We start from the raw sequence: 25,664 nt of genomic DNA on the forward strand, positions 1-25,664 counted from the left end.
TAACCTCTAGGTTAGAGTACTGCAACAATTACAGCCCGATACAAGATGGTCCTAGCACAAAATGAAAAGTCCAATTGCCACAGACACATGTGTCCAGCCAGTGCACTCCTTTACCTCTGACAGGCTGCCTGAAGTTCTCTTCTCATCCTCCATGCCCACCTGCATCTGTCGGGTGTTGTGTTCACTAAAGGCCTTTAAAGCAGATGAAGGAAAACAAGTCACATACGTTGTGTGGGAGAATTCATTCAAGACAAGAAGAAGGCCACTAAGACTTCACAAAAGCATCACAGAAAACGCATCCACGTCTTTCTCTCTGTGTGTGGAATACAGCAAGTGATGGGACTTGTATTTGAATCCTTCACAGACTAGGGGGCTTCCCAAAATGTCTCAAGTTATGTAGCCTATGATTCAGGTGAAAAGATAGCTGGCTGTTTCTTGTGGTATGTAAACTGCAGCTTCCTTGTTGTCACCCAGCTGTTCTCTGGGAGGGGAAGCTGTACAGACAAGAAAAATGGGAGTAAACTGACTAGGTCACACACCCCTCCCTCCTGCCACTGATAAGCATTTCCTCTTGGATCTCCCCCCCCCCAAAAAAAAGTGTCCTTGCACATTCGGAGAACTTTTCAGATGGGATGTTAAGACATACTGTATATTTGCCCATGACAGGGAAATAAGTGAGTCATGGTTTATGTAAAATATGAGCAATGCTTCCGAAAACAATTGGGAAGGAAATGTCCAACATAAGAACAATATGTACCATGTAGCACAAAACCTATACAAACTGGGTGTGCAATTCCCCCCCCCCCCCCCAGTTAAGCACACATAAACATATTCTGCCTCTTCAAATATTTGCTGGCTAGTAACAAAGTAATAAAGTAGTGAGTTCACAAGGAAATAAATCAAGGTGTATGTTCCTATTAAGACTGAATATCACAGAACTGTGATTTTCTAATTACACTAGTAGCAAGTGGTTGGCAATAATTTCAAGTCACGTATAATTGTTAAAGTACCTGTAATTAGAAAGTTCTGGGTTTTAGTAAAGTTGGCTTTTTACATTCCTGTTGTTGTTGTTGTTGCATAGAGGGTGGGAATCAGAGGATTCAAATGAAGTATAAAGCCTTAAATCTACAAGGGTGGGGTAGGGAAATCATGATTGGTAGGTTCAGGGTGTGATGTCAGAGTTGGCCCATGGCAGGGAAAAGAGATAAGGATCAGGCCCACTGGGCCAAAATTGTTTCCTACCAGACACAAACAACTGAAGGTATTTTCAACAAGTTTTTCCACCAGGGTGAAAAGGTCTTTGTCCTAGGTGTTCATTTTCTATTTTTTTTTAACTGCCTTTAGTTTTCTTTCTATTTATATACTTTCAATATAGCTGTTTTTATGGTATATCTGTAAATCACCTGGGACACAGGTAAAAGGTGACTCATAAATAAATTACTGATAACAACATCAAAAACTTGGCGGAGGGCAAAAATGATGTACCAAAAATGAATGGAGCTTGAAAATATATGAGTTTGGTATTGAATATTGATAATTTTTAAAAAGGTCCTATGTTCTCAATTCATTTCACTTATTATCATGCATTATTTTTAAGCACCAACATATAATATATTAAAATGTAAACCATTCTTTGAGAAATACCACAACTTTATGGGCAACTTGACCACTCATTTGGTTAGTGTATTGATACTGTACTGTATTTTCTGCAGCTGAATCCCAGACATCTGTGTGACAACTTAATGATTAAACAGCAATTTTACTTTAGAAACTAATGTTTAAGTCAAAACTTCCTATAAACAAGTAAGTGCAGTTCAAATCAGAGCAGCATTAAACTTTTAAATATTCAAGAATGAATTTCCCCCTGTTTTGGTTGGCCCACATTCAGTCCTATACATTTTGGCTATTACTCAGTACACACATCCATCACTTTTAGTATCCTTGTCTGGCTCAGTTTACCTTAGTTAGTTACATCACAGTCAAATTGTACATTTTCAAATCATTGTATGTTCCTTCTTCACGGCAGCCTTGGATACAACCTGAAGCCTACATAGCACCTAACTCAGGCAGGTTACACACTATACCTTTAAAGTACATTTGAATCACTTTCTTTCCCTCACAGAATTCTGGGCACTGTAGTTTATAAAGGGTTACTGTGAATTATAACTCTGTGGGGGGTAAACAACAGTGCCCAGAATTCTTTGGGGGAAAGAATGTGCATGTTAAAGGTACAGTGTATGCACAACCTAACCCTCACCAGAGTGTCTGCTATGTCCTCACACACTCCATCCTTAAGGTAAAGGAAAAGGGACACCTGATCATTAGGTACAGTTGTGACTGACTCTGGGGTTGCGGCACTCATCTCGCTTTATTGGCCAAGAGAGCCAGCATACAGCTTCCGGGTCATGTGGCCAGCATGAGTAAGCCGCTTCTGGCAAACCAGAGCAGCGCACAGAAACGCCATTTACCTTCCTGCCAGAGTGGTACCTATTTATCTACTTGCACTTTGATGTGCTTTCGAACTGCTAGGTTGGCAGGAGCAGGGACCGAGCAACGGGAGCTCAGCCTGTCGTGGGGATTCGAACCACCGACCTTCTGATCGACAAGTCCTAGGCTCTATGGTTTAACCCACAGTGCCACCCACGTCCCTTTAGATTAAGTTTAAATGCAGACTCCATGTCTTCACCACCCACCAACATATTTCCTCCTCTCCTCTCCCAGCTGCCATCCTTCCTCCTTTTTACCATATAGCTTGATAAAGGGCTCTGGAGAATTTGAATGTTTGCACATTGTTTTGTGACATTTTGGTTCGCCTAATAAAGTGTTGCCCTGATATAGATTTTGAATTGAAAGTCAGTTTTGGTTTCTCCCTATTGTTACCTAGGTAGGTTTAACAGACAGGAAACTGAAAAGGTAGAATGCAGATAAAGAAAACTGTGGTAATACTTTTACTTCTATGGAACAGAAACCTCCTTCGTGGGCGTGTTATATTGCGTAGTATATATAGTTCTTCACACATTTAAAATTGCACATTGCTGAAGGTGGGTGGATTGTCAGAAGTGTGAATTGAGTAACAAGCATTGCGGACTGTACATGAATTCATTCATCCATTCAAAACTTTTATACCCAATGCTTCAACACAAAGTTTGCCCAGGAAAAGTATGTGCTGGATTTTAGGTCTTATCATCTCTGCATAAGTAAGTATCTGAGGAATCCCCATCAAATATACCTCCCTCTAAGCCAAAATAATGAAACAAAGCTGTGAAAAATGGTCCATTCACCATTGCCTTCCATGTTAGTTAGCATAACTAAAAGAATTACAAAACAGATGCGATTTAGTCAGTATGTGCAATGTAAGATTGCAAAGTATGTCAAGAATGAGAGGTAGATGAAAGAAAGGAAAAAGCATGTTCATGCTATCCAGACAATGCATGACAGGAAAGTCCACCTTAGGAAACAAAGCAGGAAGACTGGACATATAAGGTAAAAATATGTAAACGTTTGCAATGAAGTGCAGCGACGCTCTTTACTCAGAAAGGAGGAGTGGCATGGAATGCACTGGAACAGCAAAAGCATATCAAATTAAAATGCAAACTAATGCTTCAGCTTTACAGTATTTGCATAAACTGTCAGAAGAGGTTTCATCATGCTGACCACATGACCCAGAAAGCTGTCTGTGGACAAACGCCGGCTCGCTCGGCCTGAAGTGAGATGAACACCATACCCCATAGTTGCCTTTGACTGGACTTGACCATCCAGGGGTCATTTACCTTTATCTTTTATCTTAGTGTTTATTTAATACATCCCCTGAATTCTCAAAGTATTTCCACATCTATTATCGCTTTAATGTTTACCATGACCCTATAATGTAGGTCTAACATTATTTCCTCCATCTTAATTTGCAGACACAGGATATCTCAGAATATTTGCCATTGTTTTCCTGCAGCAGCAGCATTTATAATATTGGAGTGACTAAATATGTATTATTCAACCTACCCTAGCATTTTGTAGGAAGTTGCACTGAAAATAGAAGATATGAGGAAGGTGCCCCTCTGGTCTGCTCGGCTCTGGACTGGACTGGTTTTGCACAGAGTACCCAGGTATAGAAGAACTATGGTCTAATTCATCCAGGTCTGGTCCACCTGGTTCCCCCAACCAGGTCTCAGTTATACAGACCAGCATTCATGGAGCAGCATGCCCTTATTATGTACCAAACTAGAATTCAATAACAACAACAACAGGCCACTGGGCACAATGGATGAACCTCCAGTGAAACCAGAAGTGGGAAGAAAATCAAATGTGGATATTGGTGAAAATAAAATTAAAAATGCATTATATTAAGGGAAACTGCCTTGCAAAAAATGTGCACCCTGGGCACTGTGTAACAAAAATTTCACACAAAAATACTGATAAATTTTCGTGAGATTTGTTTTGAAAGAAATTTGCAAAGTGGAAATGTGGAAAACTGAACTTAAGACTGGAAAAATTAAAAATAGAGAGAAACAAAATTGACAGATTCACCCATCCCTAGTTGCAGCGATATCCTTCCTTTAAAAAAAAGATCTGAAGAATGTTTTTTTTTATTTGAGCCAAAATAGTTTCCACTCTGTTAAGAAACATATGTAACAACTATATCCACTGCTGCACATCACCCAAATAACCTTTTTACATTTTATTTTTGGCTCTTTCTATGAGTACACAAGGATGTGGAATGGCAACTCAAGCAGTGCTCAATATAGTTGAAAACCTTCATAAATCTTCTTCTGGCAGTTTTCATATCATTGACCTAGGAGGACATTTCCACCCTCTCTGACCAAATTCATATGAAACACAACCAACCACATCAAAGTATTCATAGAACTCATTTTACAATTTATGTTCCCTTTTAAGATTCCTTCCTAAAGTACAGACACTATGTTCCAAGCAAAACCCATGATCGTCAGACACTTTTCATATGGGCGCCCAAGTTCTTCTCTGTCTCCTTTCATCTCTACAAGCTGGGCTCTGCCTTTCATTATCATTTTTGCATTGCATCCCTTCCATTTCCAGGATTTCTCAAGTCTTTCTCTTCCTTGGGCTGTATTCCTTTCTGGTGAAGAATCTGCATTTTTATAGCTGACTTTTGCATACCCTTGTTCTAAGGCAGTACTGAACTGAAATATGTTGATCATTTGAAGCAAAGCGAGAGGGTGATTTTCCTCCCACTACTAGCTTGGAAGAGAGATGACCATCTAGTGGCTCACAAATGACATTTAAGTTTACCAAAGGAAACCCAACAAGCTTAAAACAGCACACTACCATGTCCCCTGTCTCACCGTTACCTGCTAAGCTTCAAATTCAGTGACCAGCTTCTAAGGCTCTTTCTGAACATGGTTTCAACAGTTATGTTGGTGTTAACTTTACCCATCATATTTCTAGGCATCTTAAGATGCTGGTGCCAAAAAGGTGCATTTGTGGCACTGTTTAGAATCAAACCAGTAATTCATCCTAGCCAGCGTCGCCTCTCAACTGTCAGTATTTTGTGGGAGGGATGCAATCGCCTACCCAAAAATGTGTGTGCAATTCAAGTGGATAAAGGTTGACCAGTGCAATGTATCTGCTGTTTTAAAAATTGCATTTTTATTTTTTTTTTGTAGTTAGGGAGAGGGGAAATGCATTTAAAAGAGTAGGATAAATGAGTGACTGATGGGAAGACATATAACATATGCACAAGTGAACCAGGATGAAGGTTCAGTAAAAGGTGGGCATTGCATAATCCCCATGTACGATGTGTGCAAGCAAATCAAGATGAATCAAGCTCATCTGGAGGAGCCCCAGGATCCCAGAATATTCTCATTGAAAGCTGGTCTGTCCATATCTTCTACTGGACTAAGAGGATACTAGAAACTCTTGGAAAAGGAATTATGTTTTTGGCCTGCTTTGGATGCAACCATATCCTTATGGATGTGGGGAGGTGTATCAGCCTGTACAGCCAGTGTGGTGTAGTGGTTAAGAGCGGTAGTCTCGTAATCTGGTGAACTGGGTTCGTGTCTCCGCTCCTCCACATGCAGCTACTGGGTGACCTTGGGCTAGTCACACTTCTCTGAAGTCTCTCAGCCCCACTCACCTCACAGAGTGTTTGTTGTGGGGGAGGAAGGGTAAGGAGAATGTTAGCCGCTTTGAGACTCCTTGGGGTAGTGATAAAGCGGGATATCAAATCCAAACTCTTTTACATTGTTATCTTCTATAGTTTCAAGATTTATCTTCTAATGTTTCTAAGGTTCCATGCACACAGACAAATAAGATACCTGAAAAGCCTTAACAGCATATGTCAGGAATCAAACATCATATGAGAACAAATGTGCTTTTCTATTAGAGGAGCTTTCCAATAGAGTTTGTCTTGGAGGGAAACAAAGCTGACAGCATTCATCTTGTTCTCATAAGGATTGATAGCTGAATCTTCTCTTCAAGTTATACAGTGGGCTTAACTTAAGGATAATTAAGATCACTACACCCCAAGAAAGGCCTAGGATATCGCAACACACTGTAATGAAAAACCATTACAGATGCAATTACTGGTGCATGAAGCAGATGTTCACAGTCTCATTAGCTTCTCACAGCAGATCACAGTCATGTGGTACCTTTTAAGCCTAGTTTTATTTTCCCTGTGAAGATCTCCTGGTTTGTATAAAAAAGGGGGAAGGAAGCAGAGGGAATTTGTTTACACATAAGTCCTGAAAACAGCTTTGAAAGAGCCTTTGGGTTACAAGATGTCAGTTTATGGGATGTCATCTGAATTCTCTGCTTCAGAAATTGTAAACATTATAGAAAGGCATGCAGACCCACTGTGCTCCCAAATGGGTTTGCGAAAAAGGGCCTCAGAAGAAAATCAAGAAGACTCAGATAAACACTCCAGGATCCCACCCTCAAAAACATGCAGCGAATTGTGTGATTCACCTGCCTTCTGAGGGAAATTGAAGGCAGCCAGGTATTTTTGTTCAGGCAGAAGGCAGTACAGGTTTTTTGTTTTGTTTTGTTTTGTTCTTCCACCCCCCAAAAATACAACATGTTGTTAACTTCTTTTGAAGTAGATAGGTATGAAATCTGATCTAAGTGAACTTCAAGCACACAGGGCATAGCACATAACTTTTGCAATCTATTAAACACTTTCCCCCATATATATTTTTACTGGATTATATTCTCTCCTCCCCACCTATTTTGCATTTCAGTTTATACAAGTTATAAATAAACTGGCCTCTGTTTAACTTCACATTTCTTCACTCTAATCTCTCCTGCTTTTTTAATATCTGAGGACTGAATGTGCAATTTTCAGTTATTTCTGAGTTTAAAGCAGATATTCAGCATATAACTGGCCCAATTTATATATCCTAGATTAATACGCAATCTGGAACACAGCTATCCTTCATTTGTCATACTTCCTGAATATTGTGTCACAAAAAAACTATTTTTAAACATGTGCACTGTATTTAAAAAAAATACATATTTTAGGTTTAGATGGATGCAAAAATTCGTAATAAAGGCTAAAATATGTATTTTAGGTTAAAACATTTTGGATTAGGCCATTGGCCTGATCCAGCAAGTCTTCTTATGTTCTTATGTAAATGCTTGTCTCCTTGTTTACTTTATGTTTTTGCCTTAAATATAAACATTGTTTCTCTTTAGAGTGAAGTACATTAAAATTTGCCTTCAATTAAAAAAGAACACTTAAAATAAACAGAAGATAGTAACAACAACCACTTTGTACCACCAGAGAAGCGGCCCAGCTGCATCAATAGCAGTCAGGGGTAAATAGATACAGAAGGGAATCAAGGAACAATTATTCATTTCTTTATCTAAATATTTATGTCCCACACTTCAACCCCCAAGGTGGGTCATGACATCAATTCATAGAAATAAAGCAAGGAAGCAAACAAACAAACAAACAAAAAGAGCTGAATCTCTCCTCTCCAAGCCATGTATTAAAGCCAAAGAAATGGGGGTGAGGGTGAGGAAATAAACTAAACCAAATCTGTGGCAGTACAAAAAGGGATGAGCATTTATCTAATCCATTTTTATCCCAAACTTCAGGACACTTTGCCCTTCACAACAACCCTATAAGGTTGAGCTGAGAGATAAAGTCCGGCTTAGGTTTGTTCACTTAGCGAGCTGCGTGGTTGAGTGGCGATTTGAACCCAGGGCTCCCTGATCCTAGGGCTCTCTCAAATGACCTCTTTATTAAGCTTTCATCCTGATTTGCTTCCACTAAGTTTGAGTGGAATACGAATGAATGCTCTCTGGGCAAAATGGCTGCTGTTTCCCTTCTCTTATACAATTCCATTTGAAAAGAGTTACCTGAGAACCACTGAGAAGAGACATGAGAAATGTAACATTATGAAATGTTCAAATAACCTAAGTCAAGTATGTAACAGCATTTTAGTAATTGTGTTGCCTTGAAGATCTTTAGTGGAAAGTGCCATGTTTTTTAAAAAATTACTTTCTACGTACTAGCAATATTTGCTTCTTATTCAAAATATCATACATGCTCCATCTATTGGTTTTTCAAGTTTCTGAAACCACTGGGCTCTTTTTCTTCTGGGTGAGAGCTAGGAATACATGAGCATGTGGTGTTATTTATGTGTCTAAGACAGAGATGGGGAACCCATGAACTTTCAGATGTTGCTGGATTACATCTCCCATAACCCTGTATCATTGACCAAGCTGGCTGGGGCTGATGAAAATCGGGGTACAACATCTGGAGGGCCACAATCTCCCCACCCCTGATTCATGCAATGCCTAGGACTTGCCGATCAGAAGGTCGGTGGTTCGAATCCCTGTGACGGGGTGAGCTCTCGTTGCTCGGTCCCAGCTACTGCCCACCTAGCAGTTCTCTGGCGGGAAGGTAAACGCCGTTTCCGTGTGCTGCTCTGGTTCGCCAGAAGTGGCTTAGTCCTGCTGGCCACATGACCCGGAAGCTGTCTGTGGACAAACACCGGCTCCCTCGGCCTATAGAGTGAGATGAGCGCACAACCCCAGAGTCAGTCATGACTGGACCTAACGGTCAGGGGTACCTTTACCTTTACCTTTGCAGTGATGAGACCCAAAACTGCATCACCTATTCAGCCAGAGTGCCAAGATGAATAACCTTTATTCCAAGAAGAACTCCAAGTCACACCTGAGACCTACCTTCCTGTCTGCCACAGGAGGGAGAGAAATTGTGCAGGTGCTGCATACCTCAAAAACAGAGAACAGAACAAGATGGCCCAGCATTGCCACCATTCCTAAAAATATGAAATACCAGTGGGATAACAATCTTGCCATCAGTGACACTGCTTTGTTAATTTTGAATCTCTGGCTTTTGATCATAGGCAAATGAGTAGCATAAAACTGGTGTATCACTGCCCCATGTGAAAGCACTGATGTGGTGATGATGGTTTAAAGTCCTGAAAAGTAATGACATTTCATACAAGTGTTTCCCCTAAAATCAGGAAGCAGCTACAGAGGGGAGATATAATGAAGTGCTTGTTCCCATCATATAAGCAATAAAGGAAGTTGTATACAACGGCACAGTACAAGTCGTGATGATTAAAAGCAGCTTGTCAAGAATGACAAAGTGGAAAGAAAGTTGCTTACGTTCTGGGGATGTGAGCTGCTCTCCAGCTTCTTACAGGATTCCCAAGCACCACTCTTTCCTATCAGAATCCTTATTTCATCATCAAGCTCTGTGCTGTCGCATCTAGTTAAGGAAGAGGAAAAAACGCTTTATCTTCTAAAACTGACAAATATGCATCAGGTATAGAAATGCTACTCTTTACTAATAATCCACGATATTTTCAATCATCAATGCTATTTGCTAAATCTTATTTTTGGATTTTCATCAAGCTCCAAAAAGCTAATCTACTAGGTAAAAGAAGAGCAACTCTGAAAAGCTCATCTCTTAATTAAAAAATGACCTTTTCTAGGAGAAATATGTAAATTAGGGTGTATAAAAAGAGAACAAGGGGAAGGAAAGACTAAAAGCTCCTTCCTGCCCTTATGACTAAGGCCATAGCCAAAGATATGCAATATCATGAATGCTTTTGTTTTTAAAATGTATATAAACTATTACTAAACTGAATTAAAAATGTTAAAATATTTATTAAAATATTCACTAAAATGGAATAAACATATATAAGTATTGCAAGTTTTCTGATCTGTTGTATTTTTCTGTTACAATTTTGGCAAATATACCCACGGGTATATATACACATACTTAGACAAGAACTGCTTTCCAGCTTCTGTAAGCACAGACTGATTTGCTATAAAATAGTTTTGAAAGAGATGGCTATGGAAGCAGCTGGTGTTGCTAGCTCTTGAAATTATTAACAAAATATCTGAAAGCTGGGACACACTCCATGATGGGACCAGCAATGGAGCTAGGAGTAAAACCAAAGTTTCAATCAGTTTTATGAGATGGAAGTCTAGGGACAGAAACCAGCCCCAAAGTTGTCTGTTCACCTCTGTTTGAGAGAAAAGAAACCAGGCTTTTAAAATCTTCCCCACCTTAATTGGAAACTCTAGGAAGAACTGAAGCACAGTGAGGAGATTTGTGGAGGCTGCTGGTGTGAAGTTGCTTCTTCTAAATGTGTGCTACTAAATTATCCCCTGAACAATCAGGGGATATCACTGAAGTTTTTATCAAACTAGTTCAGAGTACAAATTTACCCAGCTCATACGGGTAAATATTAAGAGGGTAGTGTATTTTAAGCATGTATTATTAAGTGAAATATTAGATTGTGCTCAACTGACAATTATTTCAGTGGTATGACCAGTAAAACTACATTCTGGCATGTAACAAGTACCAGAGTTTAAAAAGCTGGATGTGGCTACAGAGGAAAAGCAAGGCAATCTGTAGAATGTGGCTATAGGAGGAAAGGGGGGAAACCAATCCAGCCTCTTCCCATCACCTGGGGCTGATTCATACCTGAAAGGTTGAGAAAGGTGACAAAATAAAATTCAGATTAGAGAAAAAGATTTGAACCTGGGTTTCTGTAGCCAACGCTCTCTGCAATGTATTGCAATTCACTGGCAGTGCACTGTGAATACCTCTCTGTCATGAAAGTTACAGCTCAATCACACACAGAGACTCATCTACCGTTTTAACTTCACTTGACTTGACTAATAAAATTGCATGCCTGGGAACACTGCAAAAATAAATTGCAAGATAAACTTCAGAAACATGTGTTTTAAGATCCCAGAGGTTATATGTTTTGTGACTCACTTTTTTATTCGTTAATTAGGATTTTTACATGACTCTCAACATGAGCCAGGAGAACAGTCATCATCGCTACTCTCTCATCCATGTCCATCAGGAGCATGTGGTTCAACTTCGCACAGCTTGTCAGCATGCCTAATGCACAAAATGTAATTCTACTGCACAGTATCGTGTACTGTCCTGCATTAAGCAGGCCTGATGACATTTGGAAGCAGTCAGAGGTTAAATTATGAAAGCAGTCACTCAGCTGAGATAAGACTGAACTGAACATTGTTTACATAATGAGTGAGCACAATTTGTAGACTGGCACCTTATGGATTTTTTAAAAAAATAAGCAATTCCTGATTATTTCCAACCTGTAGGTAGAATGGGGACACAGGAGCTTATGCAATGAAATGGCTAGAGCCACTGGAAGGGAAGTTTCTGATTCCTCAAATCTTGCTTCAGTAATTCTGGTGCAGTGGTTAGAGTGTTGGACTAGGGCCATGGCCAGGGCAACCCAGGTTCAAATCCCCACTCAGCCATGAAGCTTGGGAGGTGAAATTGAGCCTTTCAGATGAGCTTCCATTATGTAGTTGTTTTGAGGATAAAATGGAGGGTAGGATGTAAATGTAGTAAATAAATAATTTGGTAGCCATAGCCAAGCTGCTTCTAGCCTCAGACCTGATCTGCAATGTGGGTACAATAATACTGACCTACATTACAGGAGTGTTGTATCATTTCTGATATAATATAAATAAGGTGAAATTATTTTCACCTCAGTTTGGTGTGTCCTATTTCATTTCATTTAGAATAGACAGAGTGAAATAGATGTAATAGTTAATGCCAACAGAAATTGAGTCAATATCTTTAAAAACAAGGGTGGGATGAGCATGGTCAGAGAAACCTCGAAGTCTGAAGTTTTAACAACATTAAGGGGATCCCCACCCTCAGAGATAGCCCAATGAAAACAGGATGTTCAGGAGCCATTGAGTATCAATTGGGAAACAACCATTGTGGAATGTTGTGCCATGTGTATGTTTGAAGTGCTCGGTTTGGGGTGGGGGCAGAATGCCTCGCTGGAATCCTAAACAGGAGCACCTACTATTCTTAGGAGGGAAGAGTATACACAACAATATTTTGTTGTAGGCTCCACTTGTTTATTCTAGCTTTTTCTAGGTGCAGTAAAAAGGTAAAGGGACCCCTGACCATTAGGTCCAGTAGTGACCGACTCTGGGATTGCAGCGCTCATCTCGCTTTATTGGCCGAGGGAGCCAGCGTACAGCTTCCAGGTCATGTGGCCAGCATGACTAAGCCGCTTCTGGCGAACCAGAGCAGCGCACGGAAATGCCATTTACCTTCCCGCCGAAGCGGTACCTATTTATCTACTTGCACTTTGGCATGCTTTCAAACTGCTAGGTGGGCAGGAGCAGGGATCGAACAACGGGAGCTCACCCCATCGCGGGGATTCGAACCGCTGACCTTCTGATCAGCAAGTCCTAGGCTCTGTGGTTTAACCCACAGCGCCACCCGCATCCCTTCTAGGTTCAGTACCCTACCTTAAAAGGTCAGGCCTAGCCCAAGACAAAATGCACGTATTTTGGCAAAACAAAGCAAAAAAACAGGCCAGTGCCTCAAAACTCTGCATGCCCACCTATCTTTCAACAGGAGCAAGCAACTCTACTACGAATATGTGGACATTCCCAGATAAAAACAATGAGTAACAAAGGGGAGAGATTTGGGGTAGGGCACATAAATTGCACCAACAAAGACTGAAGAAAGGACAAGTTATGAGACTGCCATACCTCTGAAGTCTAGAGGACTGGGCATATGCCACAGAGGAAGGCCAGCATTTTAAAGGGCCATGTCCTTTTATGTGATCACTCCTGGAGAGGGGATGTGCAGCTAAGAACTTCATCCAATCTGAAAGAATGATTAAAAAGGCTTTCTAGATAAAGGAGATTGGAGTCCAGTTTACAAGTAGGAATGACACTTCATTTACTTTCCTGATTACTTAATTTAACAGGTGCAATCCAGGAAATTCCCACTCTGCCTTGTAAAGGTTTGAATTACGTAACACCTTCTCAACCAGGAAATATTCCTTTCCTTCTCCAGGTAACATTTTAAGGACTTCTGCCTTAGCAAATATACATGTAAATCATTTCCTTTACCAGACAGTTCTGAACTTTTTGAATCGTGTCGGAACCACCAGCAAAACAATGTGTGGGGCACAATGGCTTGAACACAAAGGTACCACTGTATATGTAAAAACAATATACTGCAGTACTTATTTTTAAAGTCTAGAGGGCACTCACAATTTAGTCAGGAAAGCACTTTACCTAAACAACCAAACTATTATTTAAAGACATTCTAAGGTGATTTCAAAAACAAAAGTGTTTGCCTCTCAATTGCTGTGAACAGATTTCTGCTTCATTATGTTTGTGACTAGATAACCAAACTCTATATTCGTCAAAAAATTCAAATATGGTTTCTGTCTGGGGATATGAGAACATATTCTTTTCTAAAGGCAGGGGCCTGACTTTCATTGTAATTGAAAATATTTCTTAAAAGCCTTTGGACAATTGTGCAGTATTTGAGTTGCAACTTTTTTCTAGCTGGGCTCCTCTGCTTGTAACAGCTGCATGACTAGTCAAAATGTTATAGGTGAAGCTTCTCTCAAATGCAGTTATTACAGTAAACTTCACCTCTTACTTTGTGCTTGTTATGCAACCGTTAGTTTCAAACACTGGAATCACAGGGGTGGGTGGAACAAAACTACATAGCATTTTCTATTTTGGAAAAATCAGCCATGAAAGAGAGGAACTTTGGAAGTGATTGTCACCCCAAAACCAAACAAGTTTTTTCCCCCTAACATCCCAATCTTATGCATGCTTCTCTGCATGTTCATATGTTTCCAAATGGGATCAGTAGTCCTCATGCATACAGGTTTTTGGAAAATCCATATAGCACCATTGACATCAGAATACCAGCCTGCATTTTTCACTCATTTAATCTGAATTTTTAAATTCAATCTCCACCTTCTCTGGGCAGGTCTGGGACATACTCCCTGCCTGAAACCCTGAATAATCATAGAATCGAGGAGTTGGAAGGTAACCTAAGGATCATGTAGTCCAACCCCCTGAAATGTAGGAGCCACTGCCAATCAATGTAGACAGTCAATGCTGGTGCCAGACAATTCTGTGCCCCGGGCAAGGCTAACTACTTGCAGACACACACACACCTCAAAAAATTCTAATGTATGAATTACTTCCCCCCAAAATGATACATTTTCAAAATATACAATAAAAGTAAAATATTATCTTTACGATATAACAAAAACTAATATGTATTAAAATGGGCTCCTCAGAGGTCAGTACTGCACTCCTCTGAGGTCTGCATCACAGGTGGCTGCCTTAAATGGCCTAATCATAGCACCAGCCCTGTAATAATAATAATAATAATAATAATAATAATAATAATAATAATAATTTATTTGTACCCCACCCATCTGGCTGAGTTTCCCCAGCCACTCTGGGCGGCTTCCAACAAAGATTAAATATACATTAAAATGTCACACATTAAAAACTTCCCGGAACAGGGCTGCCTTCAGATGTCTTCTAAATGTCAGGTAGTTGTTTATCTCATTGACATCTGGTGGGAGGGCGTTCCACAGGGTGGGCTCCACTACCGAGAAGGTCCTCTGCCTGGTTTCCTGTAGCTTTGCTTCTTGCAGTGAGAGAACCGCCAGAAGGCCCTCGGTGCTGGACCTCAGTGTCTGGGTAGAACGATGGGGTGGAGAAACTCCTTCAGGTATACTGGGCCAAGGCCATTTAGGGCTTTAAAGGTCTACACCAACACTTTGAATTGTGCTGAGAAATGTACTGGGAGCCAATGTAGGTCTTTCAAGACCAGTGTTATATGGTCTCAGCGGCCACTCCCAGTCACCAGTCTAGCTGCCGCATTCTGGATTAGTTAAAGTTTCTGGGTCACCTTCAAAAGTAGCCTCAGGGAGAGCGCATTGCAGTAGTCTAAGTGGGAAATAACTAGAGCATGCACCACTCTGGCGAGACAGGTAGGGTCTCAGCCTGCATACCAGATGGAGCTGGTAGACAGCTGTCCTGGACACAGACAATACAGAGCTAGATGGACCAACAGACTGACTTGGAATAACACAGCTTCCTACATTACTGTGTGCCCTTGTCCGAGAGAAATGTGAAAAGTTAAGGAAAAATTAAAATATTGCAACTGACCCATTTGCAAGGTCTCAACATTTACAGTACTGAGTAGACTGTGTCACAAGTGCACGGGAAAGCCTGCCTGCCTGCCTGCCTGCGTGCCTGCCTGCCACATGGTGCTTTTCGGCAGATGCAGAGGAAGAGCCATGGCAGCCTGTGCAGGTCAGAGCTAGTTAAGGTGCAATCCAGCGCAAACGTAGAAGAGATGAATGTCCCACTGAGATCAATGGGCTTACTTGGACATGTATTTGCAAATATATTAGAAATCTCTTCATTGACTCATCTGCAAGTAAATTTGAGGTTGTTCTGGCAATGGCACAGAAGACAAGTGACCAGTTTCTTACATCTGGGAGGTCACGAGTCTTAGCTCTCAGCTGCTTAGAAAAGCCAGCACAACAAGCAATAAAACAACACAGGCCACTGCTACTGCTGCCAGGTGCATACATTGCCTGCTTTATCAACAAGAAAGGTAACAGGAAATGTTCTTGCCAGGAGTGATACAGATTTCTATTCGCTGAAAATATTATAAATCTGAATTAAGAAGTTTGTCCATTTTATAAAACATGCACGTCACAGTGTGTACACAGTTCCACTCTAGGAAGGTGATTTCCCACAGTGGCTGCTTATTAAAGTTGCAACCTCCATCTGAGTAATACTGTTACAACCTGACATTATCACTTCAGGCAAAGGCAGGCATCTGGGTACAGCCCTACCTCCACCTGAGTGTGTGCTTGCCTGCACAGAGAAACGTGTGAACAGTAATCTAAACCTCAGATCTGCACTGAGATAAGAAGAGTTGACAGCAACATTGCAAGAGAAGTGGCAAGAGTATCCAGGGGTGCATAACTGAAGTTACATTTCAAACTGCTACACCTCAAAGGTGCAGCTGTGTGAATGAACCAAAGAAACAATGACATTTTCCTGCAGATTAATGGCAAAATAGAATCTTTATCTTTAGCTATTCATACAACCTAAGGTCATCTGTGAAGATTGCTGAGTTCAGAAAATCTTGCAAGTGGTTAAAGCCAATAGACTTCCACCCACCTTTAGTCCCAAACTGAAAAAAATGGACAGTTTTATTTTTGTTTTACAATATGAGTCATCTCTCTCTCTCTCTCTCTCTCTCGTCCCCCACCCTTGTTTTCTCTCTGGCTTTCTCCTCCTCCCAAAAACAAATAGGAACAAGCTGAGTATAGTGCTGCTGCTGCTACTAACATAGCCCACCTTAATTTGGAGAACACAACCTATTTGTAATTGTAATCATAACCATAACCTCCCCATGATTTGAAGTGCAATGGACTAAGTTATCTTTATAGATTTCTCCCCACCACTTAATTTTGATAACATCCTTAAGGTACAGAATGATTGTTAACTGTATTTGGACTGTGCCCCCTGCCAGGACTTAACTGGTGGGATGACTCATCTGGGGTTAGCTTCAATATCAATTTTCAAAGCAAGGTTTTATTTCTGGAACATATTACATATTAAGTAAGAATATCGGGAGGGGTGTAATAATAATAATAATAATAATAATAATAATAATAATAATAATAATAAAAGCACTCTGGGCAGCTTCCAACAAATTATAAAACAACAGTAACCATTGAGTTACTTTACCATTGGGTTAAGGGTAAAGGGTTTCTACATGAGAGAATGAGTCCTAGCCTTCTAGAATCTGACCACTGCCCTCAATATCCACTTTTCTCCCCTGGTTCCTGGGAAGACAAAATGGAGGTAGACTGTATATACCATCTTACACACTCTGGAGAAAAAGTGGGATATACTGTAAATGGAGCTTGGTTGCACAGAAACAGCTCTATTCAAATAGGAAATGGGAAAAACTTGTTCTGTGCCATCCTTGTGATCAGCTCACTCATGAAGTACCACAAGGTTTAATGATGAACAAGGGCTTCTAAAGAGGGCATACCCACCCTAACTGTCTCTCATCTTGAGAGGAAATTAATTCCAGAGACAAGGGGCCTGACACATGCTTTTGTCACCGTGGGTGGGTATTTCAGGCAAAGGATTCTTGAAGCTGTTATTACAGTGGTGGCAGTGGTGGTGGGACATAGAACAAAACAGATTTGTGGTTGCCTGCCTTGAAGAATTGTAAGCCATTCTAGTCCAACCCCTTGTTTGAGACAGGAAATCCAGAACTAGAGCTTCCTCAACAGATGGCTATTCAGCCTGCTTGAAGCCATCCAGTAGCAGGAAGCTCACCCGCCACCTCCCTAGGTGATTGCTTCCAATGTTGGACTGCTCTTTCCATCAAAAATATGCTCCTAGTGTTCAACCAACATCAACCCTCCTGTAATGTAAGCCCTTAGGGCTATGTCCTACTATACCTTTAAAGCGCATTCTAAGCACATTCTCTCCCTCTAAGAATTCTGGACACGGTAGCTTGTTAAGGGTTGCTAGGAATTGTAACTCTGTAGACATAAACTACAGTGCCAATCATTATTGCAGGGAAGGAATGTGCTTTAAATGTGTACACAGCCTAGGTCTACTCCTGTCTACTAGAGCAGCAGAGAACAGTTGTGTCTGTGTTACTGATTCTCTTAGAACTGACCAAATATTGTTGATAGTCCTGTGGTGTGTCTCCATGAAAGCTAAAATGGCCCAAGAAGCTAGGTGATGGTCAGAGAAGATGGCTGATCCAGATCTCCTGCTTCAAATCCAGCCAGGGAGAGGGGACAAGGTGCTTCTATGGCTGTGAACACTCCATATATTTAAAACCCACCCCTCCACACACACACAAAGAATTCTGGGAACTGTAGTTTATTAAGGGTGCTGTGAATTGTAGCTCTGTAAGGGGTGAAGTACAGTTTCCACAATTCTTAAACACGGGATGTGCTTTAAATTATGGTGTGTACTCAGCCTGTCTGGAAGGGAACAGACTGCAGTTTGAGAGAGGCGGATAAAGGCAAAGAGATGTATTTTGGAATCTGTAAGCTAACAGCATTTTTGGGTGCTAGCTGTTTTAGTAGCCTTTGGCTGGATGTCAAAGCTTCTAGGCTGTGTTCCTCCACCTAGACTCAACCTGTATATCCGTAAACAAGTGCAAATACTGTAAATGTCCATAAGCTTCCAGTGGCCTCCTTGGAAAGGAAACCAAATGCTGTACCCCTAGAACTTCTCACTGCTTGGAGAAGTAGGGTGAGCACGACAATGAAGAATGTGATCTGCACAACAAAGAGAAAACAAGTGCAGGTTTCATTCAATCCTGATTCAACCCTATAAACGCCTCCATGCTTCTGTTCCCCTTATGAAAAAAGGAATGATGCTTTTAAAGAACAGTTAATCGTCAGCAGCTGTTTAGCTGTGAAATGACACATTTGGAATAGAACAGTGCTGTTAATATGGACTGAACCAGTTGCTTCCTAATAGCTTCGGCTTAAATTTCAAGAGCCATATGACTAACAACAAAAGAAAACATGCTCTTCATGGAAATACATGGTTTCCATAGCCTAAGTTCTGTTGTCTATGCCCTGGTAACCTCTAGGTTAGATTACTGCAATGTGTTATACGTGGGGCTGCTGATGGTTCAGAAAATGGTGCAGAATTCAGTGGCCTATTTCCTTGCCAGTTTGAGCATATAGCACCAATCCTGGCACAGCTGTACTAGTTGCCAGTTAGTTTCCAGGCCCAATTCAAAGTTCTGGTTTTGCCCTATAAAGTTTTAAACAGCTCAGGACCGCAATACCCCAAGGATCGCCTCTCTCCATATGAACCCACCTGGACCCTGCAATCATCATTTGAAGCCTTTCTTTGTGTGCCTTCATCACAAAAGGTCTGGAGGATGGCAACACAAGAACAAGCCTTTTCTGTGGTTGCTCCCTGTTTGTGGAATGCTCTCTGCAGGGAAGCTTTCTTGGTGCCTTCATTACATATCTTTAGGCACCGGGCAAAAACATGCCTCCTCTCCCAGGCCTTTAGCTAATCAAACAACCTATGGCATTTTTAACTGTGGGGAAGGGGCTATTGTTTTTGTTTGTTACTATGTTGTTTTTTGTGGTTTTTATAATCTAAACTGCCCTGTAATTGTCAGATGAAAGGTGGTATAGAAAGAAGAAGAAGAAGAAGAAGAAGAAGAAGAAGAAGAAGAAGAAGAAGAAGAGATGGCAGTAGGAGCCAAAGAGCTTTTTCCCTCTGCTGTGGCCTGGGGCAGTGGCAAATAACCAAGGTGTATTGAATTCTGAGACACTGAGAGCTGCATTTTTCCAGCCAAAAGAAATAGCCTTCATTTGTGCACATTTGCTCAGTGCATGCCTACTGTTGCTATAGCTGCTGTGGCTCCTGCCGTCTAAAGGAACTATGCATAGAAGAGCAAGAAAAGGACTACATTGGACTACTTTAAGGCTGGGAGATCGTAAGAGATGACAGGCTAGAATACATAGGATTAATATAGATGATGGCTAGTGTTCTGGGTGCACTGCTTTCCCAAAACAGCAGTGAAGTGCAATGAATGCAGAGTTAATGGGAATGTCTATGCAGTCTAAGCCTTGACCTTTATCTGAAGTTTCTACAGGAGTGGTGATAGACAGTTCATACCACAGTGTGGTCTGCAAGGACTCTTCCTTCTTGATCTCTCTTGTTTTTATCAGTTTTAGAAGCTATTTTTAATCTTCTCTGGCTGACCTTTGCTGGAATATGTTGAGTTTATTCTGAAATACCTTTTTTAACATTTTTCTAGATTTAAAAAAAATAAATAAATGGATATGTTCTTGGAGTGAGTTTATATCTCCATCACAACTTAAGGCAATGCAACGTAGAACAGTTTTCTTCTTCCTCGTGATACTTTAGAGGCAGGGCACATGTTCACAATACCACCTGACATTTGTTATTTCCAGCAGGGATGATAATTTCACAATAACATGAATGTTGCCTCTCTTATTTATTTTTTTATTGTATGTTTTTTAAATAAATAATGTGGTGGTTGGTGCCTTGACTGTTGTATTAGCAGAAAGGCATGGTAAATCATTCTAATAAAATAATCAACATAAATAAACATAATTTCTTGCCTTGCTTATGATCTGTTCTACAGAATTATGACTATTATGACTAAAATAGTCATAATTCACAGTGAATAAGCCAGTCAGAAACAACTGTGCCCAACCAAAATAATTACCTCTTGCTCTCATCATAAGCTACAAAACGAATTCATGAACGTTTCCTGAAAGTCTTCCTGAGAGCTGCTAACTGACGGGGGCCTAATTTTGCCATGCCAATGAGGTGTTACATATTCAGGAGTGTGGAAAAATCGAATCATTAATGCAGATATCTAAACAAGAAAATTAGAGTTGCTTCAGATCTCCATATATGATGAAAGCAGTCAGGGAAGAGAATCTGTTCACAGATAATGGAAAACTAAGATGGAGGGGGAACCCAAAAAGTGATCTAAGAAGTGCTGCAGCTAGTGATTTGAAGCTGCAGTCATCCAATGAGGAACCCCCTGCTATGAAGTCACCTTGACAATTGGTTCAAATCTCACATGCCCATGCATCTCAAATATATAATCTGATGAACATCACTTAGGCTGTAATCCTGCACAAAGCTATTTTGGAATAAAATCCCACTGAGTTCAGTGGAGGCTAACACCAAGAAAACTTGCCCGGGATGAGGCTACATGTCACTTCAAATGTGAATAGACAGGATTAAGTACACTGACACACGTGCTTTGTGCACTGCCGTCTCAGAAGCTGATAAATCAGGAACTGGTGCCTTTCAATCACACCCTTACATTAGTTTTGTTTCTCTTTTATTTCACTGATAGATTGTGCAGAATCCATCCACTTCTTGGCACCTGTTGCAGTTAATCTAGTTTCACTAACATCTGATAGTTCAGGCTTTAGAATATTTGCCATCTTGAGCCATAATAGAATGATTACTATTTAAAAAAAAAAAAAAAGATAGAGCAGTTTCAGTTTATTTGAGGTATCGCAAGTCTTCACCAAAAAGCGAAATAAAATGTGTTGATCTGTTAATACCTTTCTGAATCCGATGGATGACCGGTATGCATATCAAGAAACTTCCAAGAGCCTTCCTGGTCACTCTAATAATTAAAAAAAAAGGGGGAGAGGGTTTATTTACTTACTTACTTACTTACTTACTTACTTACTTACTTACTTTCTGTACTGCCTTTCATCTGAGAATCACATGGTGGTTTACAATATAAAAACACAAAAAACCCCTAACATAGTACAGGGGTAAAGGTAAAGGTAAAGGTACCCCTGCCCGTACGGGCCAGTCTTGCCAGACTCTAGGGTTGTGCCCTCATCTCACTCTATAGGCCGGGAGCCAGCGCTGTCCGCAGACACTTCTGGGTCACGTGGCCAGTGTGACAAGCTGCATCTGGCAAGCCAGCGCAGCACACGGAACGCTGTTTACCTTCCCGCTGGTAAGCGGTCCCTATTTATCTACTTGCACCCGGAGGTGCTTTCGAACTGCTAGGTTGGCAGGCGCTGGGACCGAACGATGGGAGCGCACCCCGCCGCGGGGATTCGAACCGCCGACCATGCGATCGGCAAGTCCTAGGCGCTGAGGTTTTACCCACAGCGCCACCCGCGTCCCTAGTACAGTGGTACCTCAGGTTAAGTACTTAATTCATTCCAGAGGTCCGTTCTTAACCTGAAACTGTTCTTAACCTGAAGCACTACTTTAGCTAATGGGGTACTCCTGCTGTAGCCGCACCGCCGGAGCACGATTTCTGTTCTCATCTTGAAGCAAAGTTCTTAACCCGAGGTACTATTTCTGGGTTAGTGGAGTCTATAACCTGAAGCATATGTAACCTGAAGCATATGTAACCCGAGGTACCACTGTAATAAACAGAAACACTACCCCCCTAAACACAGTTTAAAAGTTCATATATTGTTTAATTAGCCCAAGGTCTGGTGCCTAACGATATATAATGCTGGCACCAAGCGAGCCTCTCCAGGGAGTGCATTCCACAAATGGGGAGCCACCACAGAAAAGGCTTGTGTTGCCACCCTTCGGACTTCTCACCGGGGGGGGGGGGACAGACAGATGAAGAAGGGCCCCCAATGATGATTGCAGGATCTGTGTTGGTTCACACAGGGAGAGGCAGTCCTTGAGTTATTGCAGTCCTGAGCCATTTAAGCCTTTATAGGTCAAAACCAGCACTTTGAATTGGGTCCAGAAACGAATCGGCAGCCAGTGCAGCCAGGCCATGATTTGTGTTATACACTCAAACTGTCTTGCCCTGGTGAGCAACCTGAGATTAGTGCTAATGTTAGAAAGACAAAGGTACAGGTAGGTAGACATGTTGGTCTGCCATAGTCAAAAAAAAAAAAAAAAATACTTCCAGTAGCACCTTAGAGACCAACTAAGTTTGTTATTGGTATCTGAAGAAGTGTGCATGCACACGAAAGCTCATACCAATAACAAACTTAGTTGGTCTCTAAGGTGCTACTGGAAGAATTTTCTTTATTTTGTTAGAAAGACATGGGGTTTTTTCCCAAGGCTTTTTGCAGGACTTTAAAAGTCAAAGAAGAAGACAAAAAGGCAATCCTGCTACTGCCACAATAACAAGAGAATGATAAACAACTAGATCACAAGATTGTTAGTAAGATGTACGTATACTTTTCAAGCCAGAATAACTCTTGTATACAGGGTTCTGCTTTTAAAGTCTTCCTGTGCATGTCTAAAGTACATCTCGTCTGGTCTTGTTATCCTGCTGGCACATTTGATGTGAACACCGTCTCATCCCCAGTCAGGAATATTGCCTTGAAAGTTTAGTGCAAAATCACATTAAATTGCACCACTTCTCAATCAAACCAGTGATGAAAGGAACTGGGATTAAAAAGGTGTGATGAGGGGATAATACAGGTGTAATCTTTTTCTACCTTCTTGCGACACGATTTTGTACTGCACTGAGGGAGAGAACCCTTTGCTCCTCCATCCCCATCCGTTCCTGGCGATTCAAATAGGGGCAGCCGCCTTGGGATCTGTGCCATGCTCCCTGGCCAGCCCGGCTGCTCCCACCCACATGATGAGACCCTCCACTGCCTTTCTTCCTAGATCAAGCCATGGAGAGATGAAGCAGAAGGCCTTGGTAGAACTGTCTCAGCTAAAGCAGTGCACAAAATGTAAAGAAGAAGGAGAACAGAGGCCAGAATCAGTGGCGTAGCGTGGGTTGTCAGTACCCGGGGCAAGGCAAGTACTTTGCGCCCCCTAACCCGGGGCAAGGCAAGTAATTTGCGCCCCCCACCCCCGCTGCACTGTCCCTCCCCCAGATAGTCCCTCGCTCTCTCTCCGCACCGCACCGCACGCCTGGCACCCTCCCCTCCACAGTGGGCAGTGACCCGGCGGCTCGGATCGGATTCGCACAGCCAGCACTGCAGTGAGAGAGAGTGAGTGAGCCAGGTAGGGGCAGAGAGCTGCGAGTGCGAGCGCGCGCCCCCAGATGTTGCGCCCACTGTGGCCGGCCCCCCCTGCACCCCCCACACTACGCCACTGGCCAGAATTACTAAAGTTTTGCAAGCTCCCCAAAATAACACAACAGAAAGTAAGTTTCTGTCACTACCATAGCCATGAAAAGGATGAGGGATAGTAGAGGTGGCGGTGGGTGGGGGAGAGAGATGAATGCATGGGGAGGTACACAGTGTGATTTGCCTTGGACCCCACTCTGGAATGGCCCTGATATCACTGTATATTTGCACACCTTGCTATTTTTATGATTTGAAAACCACTTTGTTTTGTTTTTATTTTGCAACATTTACATACTGCTTGATTGAAAGTGAATAATAATAATAATAGGATTGATAAAAGACAGTTAAAAATGAGATATTGAAAAAGCATTCAAAAGACAGTGAAAATAAACAGTATGCAAAAATAGAGATTATAATACACGTCAGCATTCTACATGTCTGGATAGTGTTGCCTACACACACAAAATGTTTTATGCAGGCATGAAAAGAATACGGTGAAAGAACGTGGTTGATGCCAATAGGCAGGGAATTCCGGAGTTTGGTGCTGCCACACTAAATGTGGCATTTTATTACAAATGCAGAAGAAGTATTATGTGGCAGCTCCCTGTCAGTTCCACAGATCCAAGTGGTCAAGTGGGACATATGCAGCACACTGGCTAAAATAATCAGAAAGTTCCCCATTCAAATTCTGCCTCCTTCTCCAGCTATAAAGCAAACCACTCAGCATCACCCCACATTATTATATGGGCATAATTCTACATTCATGCCTTAATTATTGTTAGTAGAGATTACTGATATACTGTTTGTGAAGTTCTCAGAGCGGTCCGTGAAATACAATTAGCATGAAAATCAACCCCAGGATAGTCCTTGCCTCATATATAATAGGGAGCTGATTTTAGCTACTTTAAAATGTGCAAAGGTTTAAAACTATTTTCTGGTGAAGTAATGTAATGAAAACTATGTTTAAAATATTTTTGTCAAGCAGACAAAAAGAAATGACAGCTGACTTCCTTGAGAATATGACTTATGAGAAATGCCACACAATTTAGCCAAAAAATGCACGATGAAGTTTTTAAAATTACATACTAGCTAATAAGTGTAGCAACCAAAAACAAAAACCACATTACTGACATTTTTACTATATTATTAATAATAATAAACCATTATTGTTATTTGTTTAAAAGCAACAAATGAAGAGCCATGGTCAACAAACAATCTGAACTGTTTGGATTTCAGCTAATTAAAACCTAGGGGCTCAGCTGATTTTTACTAGTGTGATGGTTTATTGAACAAAATACAGTCAACTTGCTTATCCTCCTAACTCATCTCCAGCAGGTATTACACGTGTTTTATGATGCAATTTTAAGCACACTCTCTTTGCAGTCAATTATGTTTATATGAGTGCAAATACCTTCCAAGTTAATGGCCATAATCCAATACAGAGCGAAGCTGCAATTTTCTGAACACAGTTGGTCTTACGTCTAAGTAAAGACCTATAGAACTGGAACTATGGCTCCAATGGTTTAAGGCTACAATTTGATACCCACTTACCTGAGAGTAATCCCCACTGAACCCAATAGGTTTTACTGTATGTACTGTATGTACATAGGTAATATGTATTACCTATGGTATACATAGGATTTAACAACAAGTGCACCTAACTCTATTTGATTATGGTTTATATGTTTGGGATAATCATTATACTAAGTTTTGTTTGATCCTAAAAACTGTCTACACGACAGCTTCTACAGAGATGCATATCTGCTGATATTC

At 41.1% G+C, this 25,664-nt stretch overlaps 1 protein-coding gene across 1 annotated transcript in view; it reads right to left on the bottom strand.

Moving 5' to 3' along the window:
* TNIP3 (TNFAIP3 interacting protein 3) overlaps positions 1-21,491 on the bottom strand; it is a 60,399-nt gene extending 38,908 nt beyond the window's left edge. Inside the window, exons 1-3 of the mRNA XM_083457485.1 lie at positions 21,432-21,491; positions 9,610-9,712; positions 115-192 (exon numbers count right to left, since the gene is read on the bottom strand). Of these exons, the coding sequence (XP_083313611.1) occupies positions 115-192; positions 9,610-9,712; positions 21,432-21,463 (213 nt within the window). The 5' untranslated portion in view covers positions 21,464-21,491. The remainder of the gene's footprint in view (positions 1-114; positions 193-9,609; positions 9,713-21,431) is intronic.
* Positions 21,492-25,664: the final 4,173 nt, after the last annotated feature.

This window comes from Podarcis tiliguerta (genome assembly GCF_965153285.1).
Source record: "Podarcis tiliguerta genome assembly, chromosome: 9".
Classification (NCBI taxonomy): Eukaryota; Metazoa; Chordata; class Lepidosauria; order Squamata; family Lacertidae; genus Podarcis; species Podarcis tiliguerta.